At 41.9% G+C, this 13320-nt stretch overlaps 1 protein-coding gene across 4 annotated transcripts in view; it reads right to left on the reverse strand.

Annotated features, from left to right (window-relative positions):
• ZNF704 (zinc finger protein 704) overlaps positions 1-13320 on the reverse strand; it is a 161133-nt gene that overhangs the window by 38438 nt on the left and 109375 nt on the right. For all 4 annotated transcript variants that reach the window (XM_030553335.1, XM_030553333.1, XM_030553334.1 and 1 more), the window contains exons 3-5: positions 7963-8066; positions 2988-3220; positions 470-570 (exon numbers count right to left, since the gene is read on the reverse strand). In XM_030553335.1, coding sequence (XP_030409195.1) covers positions 470-570; positions 2988-3220; positions 7963-8066 — 438 coding nt within the window. The remainder of the gene's footprint in view (positions 1-469; positions 571-2987; positions 3221-7962; positions 8067-13320) is intronic.

Raw genomic sequence — 13320 nt, forward strand, 5'->3', positions numbered from 1 at the left:
ATGGGATTTTGACTCTAGAAGGAGAGGTGCCTTAGAAATCCTCAAAATGGATTCTGGAGGCATCAGTCATTCATTTGTAGTAAAGGCTCTGTTGAGATTACAACTTAATGATTAAATCCCTTTGTTGCATATGGAATATACTGTGTCACTGCACCAAATTTACCTCACTTACTCTTAGTGTACAGACTGAGTTTTCAAAAACATTGGAAGTGAGGAGTTTAGGACTTAGAAGTAGGTAAAATGACTCCTTTTTGAAACCACTGCGTTGGTTACACTCATGCCACATTTCTGGGGTGAAAGGCACTGTTAGTTTGTTTTTTATATGGCAGCTTAAATTCTGATGTAATCACTTGACTCTAGAAGCTGGTCCAGGGTGCCTATACCTCCATCTGGCCCTGCTTGTGTGAGCATTGGAGAATCTGAAAATGGGTCAATACCAAATCTCTTCAAAGGAGGATTGTCCTCTTACCCAAGATGAATGGTCCGGATGTGTTTCTGAATCCCTGCAGCTGTGCTCAGTACCTTTCCACAGTTTTTCCATAGGCATTTGAACATTACCTTCATGGAGTTCTGACAAGTTATAAGAAAAGCAGGTTTAAAAAAATATAGTATTATTCATATGTTCACATGAAAGGTAGGAAAAATTACAGATATACACCGTCACTATATGTTACTCCATCCTAAACCGGGCCATACTCTGCTGTCAGTTACACCAGTGTAAATCCAGAGTACACTGGTGTAATTCTGCTGAATTCAACAGAGTTACTCTGGATTTATACTTGGTGTAACTACAGCAGAAACTGGGATCCCCCTGCAACATTTCCTGGATCATTTTGCAAGAAAACTTAGGGCCAGATTCTATGCCTAATTTAAGATTTTGCAGCATGCTGACTTCAGTCAAGCTATATGGCATGAAAAAGCAGAATCTGGCTCTTGAACACGTGAAGCGTAAGTGGCCTGATTTTCAAAGGCGCTTAATACCCACAGCTTCCAATGACTTTCATAGGAATGGTGGGTGCTCAGCATCTTGGAAAATAAGGCCACAAATAGTGTTAAGTATAACAAAGAGCCACCTCCCACTAACTTCACAGAATGATAAATCAAAACACTGGAAAAAATTAGATATAGAGATGCCCACATCTACACACACAAGGCAGTGTTAAAAAGGCAACAGTCAGCATGGGACTGGATCTCATGAAACCTGCCAATTTTCAAGAATTTATTGCTTTCCCTGGCCATGGAATAGTCCATTTCTATAGAAACTGTTTTACTGTTCTAGGCACCTCCTCTTCTCCAAATTAGTGAGTTCAGAATATTAAGATAGTCAAGCAACTGCCTGATCATTCTTTAGCGCTTTAACTCCTTCCACTCAGACATAAGTAAGTGATTCGGTGGGGAATGGGTTGAATTTATGGCAAAATGTAAACATTCAACTTTCTTGAGGGGTGGAAGTGGAGTACATGACATTGTCCAAGACGTGACTCTACAAAGCAGAGGTAATTTGACACTAACTTATTTGGCATTCTGTTACTCCTAATTGGTGAAGTTATCAATTGCTCTATTTTCACATTTACCCTTTGTGGATTGACAGAGCTAACAAACCAGTAATTAGATCATAAATATTTTTCTCCAAAGAGCAAAGTCACAATCAGACAATTACTAGTCAGGGACAGAATGAAAACATAGGAGAAAGTGAATTTGCCATAGGTGAACCCTATGTAATATCATTCATTCCTTATACAAATTTGATGTTTGTTTGTACAGGCCAAAACCTGAAAACACTAAAACTGACCATCAAGTATAAACTGTGTGTGGCAGGTATGTAAAATATGAATAATGAAGCAGTAAGAATGGCAGTTGTAAAACCATCTGCCTAATCACTGCTGAACAATCAGAACAATGACAAGCACAGCTTTAAGTGGGTAGTAAAAACATCACAGCATTTCTTTTTCTCTCTCTGTCCAGCCCCCAACCCCCGAGCCACCTCTGGATTTGTTTTAATAACTAACCCCTTTTAATTTATCATAGCAAATGTGTTCTCCATACTGTTGTTTTCATTTAGCAACGGGGAACAGTAACCTCACAAAAGATGTCTCAACAAAGGCAACAGTGATTGTGGGACAGCAAATGAGCAACTCCTGTAGCAAAGAGATGAATTTGATCGGGTTTAAAAACCATCATTAAAACTTCATTCTGCCAGTGATGAGGCAATTATTGCTCTCTGTCTGATCCAGAGAAGAAGTCACCAAGAAAGGATAAATACCTTGTTTTCCTCTCTCTCACACAAAGCTCTTTTTCATCTTGCTATGTAAAATCTATCCTGTTGTGTTAGGAGTGAAGAAATCTTGGATTAATGCCATCTCTTTGTTTTCTTCTTCAAGAGAGGCGCTTTGCTTGCTGGCATACTGATGGGGGAAGGGGTGTTACATACCAAATGAAGTCATTTGGTTTAGTTTAATTTATTTATTTGTGAGTGGCCAACGAATCCTTCCTTGGCGGAGTAAGGTTGATTTCAGTGAAGTTCCCCTAGGGATGAATTTGGCCCAATGACATTATACAGATTCAGTTTGTCTCCCCGCCCTCCCATCATGTTTGTTCTGAGTGCTTCACCATATTAGGACATCTGATAACTAACAGCATTTTCAACCAACTAGAAATACAGGGCCGAATCCTGCCCTGTGATGACAAAAAGGGAAAAGGGAGAGGCTGCCTGTTGCAGCCTGTCCCAAAGGGGTCTCTGCAGGAAGCATCTTGCTGCTTCTCTGGGCAGGAGCTATGTTGATGGCAGCATGTACACTAGCCAGAGGGGTGGCGTTAGGGGGGACATGCTGCATGGGCTAGCACATACATGGAGCTATGGAGAGTATCTGTCTAACAGCTGAAACTCCCTGTAGAGTTGTTTGTGTGATCTTTTGTGGGTTTCATCCCTCCCACAGCAGAACAGGATCCCAGATGTGTAGTGTTGTGGAGCTGCACAGGAGACTAACCTTTCTCTTCCGAGGGATGGGCTCGTCAAAAAGGAGATTACTGGTTTCAGCTTCATCAATACTATCATCTGGCTGAGAGGGCATTCGAAAGGGTTTGAAGCTATCAGCAGACAGAGGCGGAGATGGGGTGGATGGATTGGACTGATCACTGGGTGCACTCCAGCTCCAGTATCCACTACTGCTGGTACTAGAAGGCACAAATCCTCCTTCTTTCCAAGATCCATTCAGGGATTCTGTAAGAACAGCAATGACAGGAATTAACAAATGTCATGAGTTAAAGCTAAGAAGATCTGTTTGCTTTTATCTGGTACTCAGTTACCATGTTTACCTTAGGCAGAGAAAAGTCAGAGAACTCAGTTTGCAAAGAGGACAGACTGATCTTACTAACATTTGTTTCAGTAAAAAAGTCACCTATGATACATGAAGATGGGGAGGGTAGATCCCTTTTATGGACACCCAGACAGCCAGTTAGCTATAAAGTCCCCCTTGGGGGCAGGATTGGATTTTTTTGTCCCTAAAAGGTTTGTGCATATGCTGTTTAATTGACTAGTGGCAACAGCTAATTTCCCTTTTGTTTTTTTTTCCTCAGCTCTTCCCAGGAAGGGGGGTGAAAGGGCTTGAGGGCACCCCACAGGAAGGAATTCCCAAGTGTTCCTTCCTGGGTTCTAAAAAAGGGGGTGGGGGATTTTCACTTGGGAGGTGGCAGCATCTACCTATCCAAGGTCATAGAGAAGCTGTGACCTTGAGAGTTTAATACAAGCCTGGAGTGGCCAGTATTAATTTTTAAAATCCTTGTGGGCCCCCACATTTTGCACTCTAAGTCAATTTGTCAATCAGCCTTGACACCACCTTTCTAGAAAAGAAAAAGCTGAAGTGGGGAGACAAAAAACTATTCTGGAATATAACTATATCTGGAGCTGCCAGATAGCACGGTGATGAGTGCTTGATTCAGGAAAGCATTGAAGCAGATGCTTAATTTTGAGTATTCCTAGGACATACTGACTTCAGTGCGATTTAAGCATATGCTTCACTACAATCATAAATAGGAATGTTTTCCCTGAATAGGGCCCAAATTGATCACTAAAATAAATTAGATTAAAAAATCAAATCCCCTCCCTTTGACTGGTAGAAACTCTAAATGTGCTATATACGTTCCCCAATCTTAAACTTCTGAGTATGCCTAAATCTTTGTTTTGTAATCTCAGACACCCCCTCCCCCGAAAAGAGGCACACACAGCCCCAAAACACTAACCCATATCTGTAAAAATTCTTCATCAGCTTACTGAACTGAACACCAAACAAACAAAAGTGCTCCAACATCAACCTCATGGTGTGCCAGTGTGTTTATGTATCAGATCTTTGTTTATTTATTTAGATATATGCGCCCTGGGGCAGGAACCTTCCCCTTGCCCCCCAATACAATGCCAAGCACTCTGCTGGTGCTTAGCAAGTAAATAACAACATTCAGTATTAAATGCGAGACTGGAATTTTTCCAAATCTGACACTACTTGCAATTTCCTGTCCCTCACAAACTCTTCCTTACTTTTTCAGTTTTTAACACACAAATCTCATTCTCAGTGGCGGTACAGGCACAAGAATCATTTCCTTCACTCATTAACAAAAGCCTCATCCAAAACCCATTGAAGTCAATAGAAATCTTTCCACTGTCTTCCATGGCCTTTGGATCAGGCCCTAAAGCATGAGCAATTATTAAAAAATCCACTGCTCACAACACTGGGTCCAATCTTGCAAACATTATGCTCATGTATAATTATACTCACTTATGTGCTTAAGTGTTTGCAGGATCGGGATCAGAGTGCAAAATGCAGGCAAGTTAGTGAGCACCACAATTCCCTTTGAAATTGTACAAATAATTAGCTCATTGCTGACAAAGCACAAAATAATACATTAGAACATAATGCAAAACTGTTTCAGTTTGTGGTTACAGCACTTCAGCATTCTTGTGTTTCTCTCCTTTCTTCTATTTTTTGAATGATTTGCACTTCAGTCCCATGACAAAGCCAAGCAGCACATCTGGTATCAACTTGTGAACTTAGCACCATTTAAAAATGCTGTTTGTTCAGAAAAACAAAGGAAGAAACATGCTTTCAAATGTAATTTTCCGACACATTTATGGCGGCGCTTTGTGTTCTCTGGTTTTACAGCTTCCCTTTACCTTGGTGAGATGGAGATTTAATCAAGAAAAAAGTAATATACAAAAGCAAATGACTGAATAAGGTTGACAAGAAGAAGAAAACAAGCACAGTGGGCCTGATTTGCATTTACACTAACACATCTGGCAGTGTAAAGGAGCCTTAAAATAGGTATAATTGTAATTTACTTCCACTTTAAGGCCCCTTTACACTGCCAGAGTGGTATAAAGGGGGCTAACCGTAAATGAGAATCAGGCCCAATATTACTGGTTTGTGGGAAAAAGGGCCATATTCTGATCTAGTTTACACAGAGGTAAATCCAGAGCAACTCTACTATAGAGCAGAATTTCACCCACCATTCTTACAAACGTTTGAATCAAAACTTTTAATTTAATCTTTCCACTATTTAGCAAATATTCAAATGGTATATGCAGAAATATCACAGAGCACTCAAAACTGCATCAGAATGAATATCAAACTCAGTTATCCATGACCTTGTACATATTAACAACAATTCAGTAGAACTTATCAACTGGGAAAGCTGATCAATTAGAAGCTACTAGAGAGCACGCGTTGATGCTCTCTTTCTGTTTTTAAATCGTTGGAAGGTGTTCAGATGCTAGGGTTGCGAGGACTATCTAAGTCAAGGTTTCTCAAACAGGGATCACCGCTTGTGTGAGGAAAGGCCCTGTCAGGGCAGTATGTCCCTCAGCTGCTTCCAGCAGCTCCCTTGGGCCCGGAGCAGCGATCCGCGGCCAGTGGGAGCCGTGATCAGCCGGACCTGCGGACAGGGCAGCTAAACACACCGGCCCGGCCTGCCAGGGGCCTTCCCTACACAAGCGGTGACCCCTGTTTGAGAAACCCTGATCTAAGTATCTAGATACACAGATTCCCAGACAGTGGGCATGTTATACTGAATGAAGGAAATTAACGTTTTTATGAAAGATGAAGAATTGGCTTCAAAAGCAAGGGTTTCTCAAACATTTTCAAAGTGTGGACTCCATCTTAACAGAAAGATTGCTTTGTGGCACACTCTCACCTCCTCCACTGATTCATGATCAGTTAATATCCCTGCTACAACTACTGCAATTGTTTACAGTAGGAGAGTATTTAGTACATAGTTAGCAGCTGGAAGTGAGGAGGAAGAGCCAGCACACATGACCGGCTAGTTCTCCATGGACCTCTAACAAGTGCATCATCACATCAGGATCTCTGTCACATAATATTATAGATTTTTAAACCTTTAAAAGCCCTCTCAAACTATCAGTGATGTTTTCTTATCAATTTCATTATCAGATGTTGAAAATACCAATTGCTTATCAGATTTAAGAACTGTTTTATACTTATGTTGTGTTCATGTAATCAAGTGTCTTATGGGTAGAGCCCTACTAAATTCATGGCCATGAAAAACATGCCACGGCCGGTGAAATCTGGTCTCCTTCCATGAAATCTGGTCTTTTGTGTGCTTTTACCCTATACTATACAGATTTCACGGTGGTGACCAGCGTTTCTCAAATTGGGGATCCTGATCCAAAAGGGATTTTCGGGGGGACACAAGGGTATTTTAGGGGAGTCATGGTATTGCCACTCTTAGTTCTGCGCTGCCTTCAGAGCTGGGTGGCTGGAGAGCAGTGGCTGTTGGCCAGGAATCCAGCTCTGCAGGGAGCAGCGAAGAAGTAAGGGTGGTGATACCATACCATGACATCCTTACTTCTGCACTGCTGCTGGTGGCAGCTCTGCCTTCAGAGCTGGCCCAGCAGCTGCCACTCTCCAGCCGCCTAGCTCTGAAGGCAGCACTATTGCCAGCAACAGCATAGAAATAAGGGTGGCAGAATTGCAACCCTCCCTATAATAACTTTGTGGGCCCCCCCCCCAACTCCTTTTTGGGTCAGGACCGTACAATTACAAAAATATGAAATTTCAGACTTAAATATCTGAAATCATGAAATTTATGATTTTTAAAATCCTATGACCATGAAATTGACCAAAATGGATGGTGAATTTGGTAGGGCCCTATTCATGAGTTTGGTTGCATGTTGTCTGAGAAAAATTATCCTGGAAACAGGTGCATAGGATGGGAACTAAGGCCCCGATTTTTCAATCTTTTCAGCTTTGAAGTTGTAATCAGGTCTCCGGGAGGAGGGAGGAGTCACAATTACTCTGCCTTCTCATATTGCTAAATGTGAAATAGGACCTGGATCTATTCTGACTGGGGAGGATGTGGGTGGGTGGGGACAGTATTGAAAAGGCTGAGAATCACTGCCATACTGACTTCATGTGTAAATTCTCCAGATTATTTTATACAAACATTTCAGGATGGTCAGAAAATCAACCACTTTACTGATCCTCCTCTGGTCTTTCTTCCCTTGCAGGGGTTGAGCTAGGGTTACAGATGCTAGATCAGCTCCACTGCCACTCAGAAGCCATATTCTCATGTATGGGCTTTTCTCCAATAGCACCTAGAGACCTCTACTAGGTCAAGGCCCAACTGTGCTAGGACAGTATAAACACAGAGTAAATCACAGTCCCCTCCAGAGGTTGATTCTGCTCCTCCTTACTTATCTGAACTCTCTCACTAGTCCTCAAGCTTGCCTCTACTCCCCTAATGGGTAATTACAATGGATACAACAGGACAACTGGGCAGCTATTCTTTTCCAATTGACTTACTACTACTGGGGCAGATAACGATACCTTATCCCTAACATATTTATTCAGATGTGTTATGTGCCTGCCACAAAACGGAAAGTAACTTTCAGATTCTCAGTATAATGTATTACTACCACTTCCTACAATCCCCCAAAGTATTATGTTGTAAGTTTACCATTGGGCCGTACAGGAGGGCTGTGAACCAAAGGGCTGGTGGATAAACTGGTTAGTACCATAGCTGCTGTCACTTTATCCATGTCCAGTTCTTCTGAAGATTTTCTGAAACACAGTGAAAGGAAGGCAGAAAAATTTCAGTAAACGACTCTTTCATCAGTTTAATGGTAGGCCTAATCCTAGGGTTGCCAACTTTCTAATTGCACAAAACCAAACACCCTAGCCACACCCCTTTCCCAAGGCCCCACCCTGCCCCTTCCCCAAGGCCCTGCCCCCCACTCACTACATTCCGCCCCCCTCAGTGGCTTGCTCTCCCCTTCACTGAGTTGGGGCAGGGGTTGGGCTGTGGGAGGGAGTGTGGGCTCTGAGGTGGAGCTGGGAATGAGGGGTTTGAGGTCCAGGAGGGGGTTTCGGGTTGGGAGGATGTCATAACCTTAACCCTTAGCTATCTGTTTATAACAGGGGAGCTCAGGGGTTTTGGGTGCAGTTGGGGTCTCCAGCCAAGGGATTTGGAGGGTGGGAGGGGGATGCGGGTTGAGGCAGGGGGTTAGGGTGCAGGAGGGGGTATGGGCTCTGGGTGTGGGCTCTGGGCTGGGGATGAGGGGTTCAGAGTGTGTGAGTGGACTCTGGGCTGGGGCAGGGTGTTGGGGATGCATATGTGTGAGAGGGCTCTAGTTGGGGTGTAGGCTCTGGGGTGTGGCTAGGGAATCAGGGATTTGGGGTGCAGGAAGGGGCTCCAGGTTTTGGGGGGTGGTTCAGGGCTGGAGCAGGGGCATGGGTTTACCTTGGGTGGCTCCCAGTCAGTGGCACAGTGGGGCTAAGGCAGGTGCCTTGCCTATCCTGACTTCGCCACAGTTCCCGGCCAATGGGAGTGCAGAGCCAGTGCTTGGGATGGGGGCAGCACGTGGAGCCCTGTGCACCCCCTCCCTCCCGCCTATGATCCAACCTGCTGGCTGCTTCCGGGGAACAGCACAGTGCCACAATAGGTAGGGATTAGCCTGCATTAGACCCGCAGCACTGTCAACCAGACTTTTAACAGCCTGGTCGCCGGTGCTGACTGGAGCCACTAGGGTCCTTTTTCAACTGGGCATTCCGGTCAAAAACTGGATGCCTGGCAACCCTACCTAGCCCACAGGACACTGGAAGATGGCAACAAAATTACTCAAGGAGAGAATCAGAAAAAAACCAGATCTGAAAGTTTGTGTCAATCACCTACCTATATTAAAGTTGACTACTTTTAGCAAATCAAAGGGAAAAATACTGAAAATGAAAAAGGGTTTGCATGAAAGATGTTGTGAACCTCTCTATCTCTTTGTTACCCCAGTGAGGCCCCATGATTTCAACTACTCATGTGCTTAAGTACTTTTCTGGGTTGAGGCCTAAAGAAACAAAAGTAGGGCAGGTAAAATAAACAGCACTCTCAGCAGAGTAACAGGATACCTGGAAGCACTCTTTAATTTCAAGCTAAAATTGAGTGGGACAGATTTTATTTTATTTTAGTTACTTCTGCTTAATTGTATTAAGTACACACACACACTCTCTCTCTCTCTCTCTCTCTCTCTCACTTTATCATCACTTGGCCATTAGCTTAAAAGATCGGTTAGGTTACAGACCAGACCCACCAAGCAACCACCTGCTTTAAGATAATAAAAAATCTTTGAAAATCTGAAAGATTCAGCCCTAGAATGATCTGCAGCACAAGGATCCACAGGGGACAGTAAGTCTACCAGGACAGGGATTGTGACAGCTAACTAAGGGGCCTGGAGTGGGCTAGCATCTTCCCAAAAGTGGGCAAAGCCTGCTGTGGCAAGGAAAGTGAGGACAGCTGATTTTCAGAGAGTTTCGTATATAGCCTGAACTTCAATTTAAAGCTACCCAACTGCCTGGCAGAACTTCTGAGTAAGCAGCAGTGGAAAAACTGCCTGGGGCACAGTGTCCCCTGCTGGTTAAGACAGGCACATTAGCAGGGATGAATCAAGCCTCTAGAATAGATATATATTCAAGGCAGAGCTCTTGTTCCATTTTTGTGGCTGTAAAAGTGGCTCTCTTTATATTACAGTATACTTCAAATAGCACTTCCATTTACATTCTGCCAAACTACTCCAAGAGACAGACAATCAGGAAAATGTAAATGTATTGGAAACAAATTTCTGAAAATAGACTGCACCAAAACAAAACTACTGAATATCACTACCTGTGAATTCAGCTGTGACAGAGGAACTCTATCAAAAAGCAAAGAGAGAAAACACATCTAGGTGAGAGAACTCCCAAAATTCACATTAATGAACCAATAATGCCAATGACCGGATTTTGCAAATCAGTCAGCAAGTGCACACACAATAAAAAACAAGGTTCATGAATCACAGAATACACTTTGATAACTGAATTTGACAACTATAGATAAATTCCTATTATTATACTTCATAGCCCATTAGTACATTTACTGGCCATTAATCTTTAAAATAATGAATTCCTGGTAATTATTTTTTAAATAATGAGTTCAGTACAAGGCTTTGCTATTACATTTTTGCTGGGCAGTTCGGAGAGACTAATTTTTTGTGTGAATTTGGAAGTATGCAGATCAGTGGGGTTCTACCGCATATTTAAAAACAGAACAACTCTCTTGGTGTTTTGGATTAGCCACTTGTTGGTCAATCATTATAAAGTAATTTCATCCTGCATATGGGGCACTGTTTTATGAAATACAGGATTTAACTCACTTAATTTGTATTCCCCTCTTCTCTCTCCCAGCCCTTGTTTGTGTTTGCTTTCTGTTGCTATTCTAGCAAATGAGTTTGTTGACAGGCATGTTCATCTTAAGTGTATAGTTTATACTGGTGACTTTGCAGAAAGGGGATGGCAAAACATTTGGTTGGGCCATTCACTACAAGGCCCAAGATTTATTATGCAATCTGATTACTTCTGTGTCAACAGAGGATGGGAGGAAATTCTAGCCCAACAGAGGAAATGCACCAGGAACAGATGCAGGCCTCTGGGGAATGAGTTGGAGGGCAATGGAAAGCAGGAAGGGAAAAATCTGATGTTCCTTGACCAGGGTTGTCATATTTAAAAAGGGTTAATGGGATGACCCAGGCAATTATAGGCCTGTCAGGCTGACACTGATTGCAGCAAAGAAAGTAGAACAGCTGATATAAGATTCGATTAATACAGAATTAAAAGATGGCAATATAATTAATGCCAATCAACATGGATTTATGGAAAATAGATCCTTTCAGACTAACTTGATTTCTTTCTTTATTGAGATTACAAACTTGGCTGATAAAAGTAATAGTGTTGATGTAATATACTTAGACTTCTGTAAGGTGTTTGACTTGGTACTGCACAACATTTTGATTAAAAAACTATAATGCTATTCAGTTAACATGGCACACATTAAATGGATTAAAAACTGGCTGATAGGTATCAAAATAAAATTGTAAACAGGGAATCATCATCAAGTAGGTCTGTTTCAAGTGGGTCCTGCAGGGATTGGTTCTTGGCCCTACACCATTTTAAATTTTTATCAATGACCTGGAAGAAAACATAAATTTATCACTGACAAAGTTTGCAGATGACACAAAAATTGGAGGAGTGGTAAATAATGAAGAGTACACGTCACTAATATAAAGTGATCTAGATCGCTTGCTAAGATGGGTGCAAGCAAACAGTGTTTTAATATGGATACATCTAAATATTTATCTCTGTGAATAAAGAATGTAGGTCATACTTAGGATAGGGATTGTACCTGGGAAGCAGTGACTCTGAAAAAGATTTGGGGGTCATGGTGGATAATCAGCCGAACACGAACTCTGAATGTATTGCTATGGCCAAAAGGGATGCATAAACAAGGGAATCTTGAGTGGAATAGAGTTGGTATTTAACAATGGTATGACCACCGCTGGAATACTATGTCCAGTTCCGGTGTTCACAATTCAAGAGGACGTTGATAAATTGGAAAGGGTTCAGAGAAGAGCCATGAGAATGATTAAACGATTAGACTCAAGGAACTCAATCTATTTATTTTAACAAAGAAAAGGTTAAGGGTGATTTGATTACAGTCTATAAGTACCTACATGTGTGTGACTCTAACTACCCTTGTATTCACCCCTACACACTATTGTAATAATCTTCATACAAAATATATCTTGTGAAGTATCTTTTCAATACTAAGAGCTCACTGATTAACAATACTCTTGTATGATGTATGTATGCAGTATTAAGAGAGTTATGTATATATGCTGGTGTTATGACTAAAATGTGTTTAAAGCCAGGCACGTTGAGGGAACTGGTAAACAGGTCTTCCCTAGACAAAAGAATGTATTTGCTTTTCTGACCAACCTGGTCATCAGGCAGCAACAAAGAAGGTACATTTACATATAAGCAGTAAAACAGGGCCATCCAACTACCAAGAGGAGGAGATTGCGTGAAAAAGAACAATTTGCATTTTAGCAAACACCAGCAAGGGAAGAAAGAGTATTCAGAGTCCATGTCACCTTCCTGACAGCTTGAATAAAGTTTACTTTGAGAGGTAACCCTCAGAAGAATCCACTTCACAGGTTTACTGGTCTATAAAGAGAGAAGGGCTGAAACTCAAGTGATAAGCAATTGAATCAACACTGTATATAATATTACTATATTATAAAAGTGTATAAAGTAGGTCTTTTCTGAAAGCTAATAACACACTGATGATTAATATACTTGTGAAATGCATGTATTATCACTATACGAGGAAATATGGATACTTAATGATATTATGCTTTAAAGTCTGTATCCAAACAGGGAGAACAGGTTCCCTGCCAGACAGGGGAGAAAGTAGCTATTTACCTCACTCCTATGAAAATGAAGCATGATGGAATCAAAACAATGGAAGCCCAATTTACATACAGAGGGATTGGAAGCCCACAGGAAGGGAAGAACAGCATGAGGTCATCCTCCCTCTTGAAACAAAGACACTCTGGAATTTTGGAAGATAAGCAAGGACAGAAGCCATCTTTGGCATCCATCACTGAACAGCCCAAGAGAACAAAGCTCTTGCAAACAGAGAAAGATGGGTCTTTCAACGAAGGGGGGGTTGAAGTCTCTGGAAACTAAACACAAGTAAGAAACCTTCTTAGGCAAAGATATTTCACTTAGGAAGACAAGGGAAGCAGCTTCTTGTACTTACGTGGAAAGTCTTGACTGAGGGAAAGTCAGCCATGACTGCAAAGGTTGGTGAGAGAAACCATCGTGTACAAAGCCTGTACCTTGCAAGACTAAGTTTTAGACTTTTAGATGTGTGTTTTCATTTATATTTGCTTGGAACCCTTTCTAACTTTATTCCTTTTACTTGGCACCACCGAACCTATGACTATTGTCAATA

The sequence above is a fragment of the Gopherus evgoodei genome, chromosome 2 (assembly GCF_007399415.2).
Source record: "Gopherus evgoodei ecotype Sinaloan lineage chromosome 2, rGopEvg1_v1.p, whole genome shotgun sequence".
Lineage (NCBI taxonomy): Eukaryota > Metazoa > Chordata > Testudines > Testudinidae > Gopherus > Gopherus evgoodei.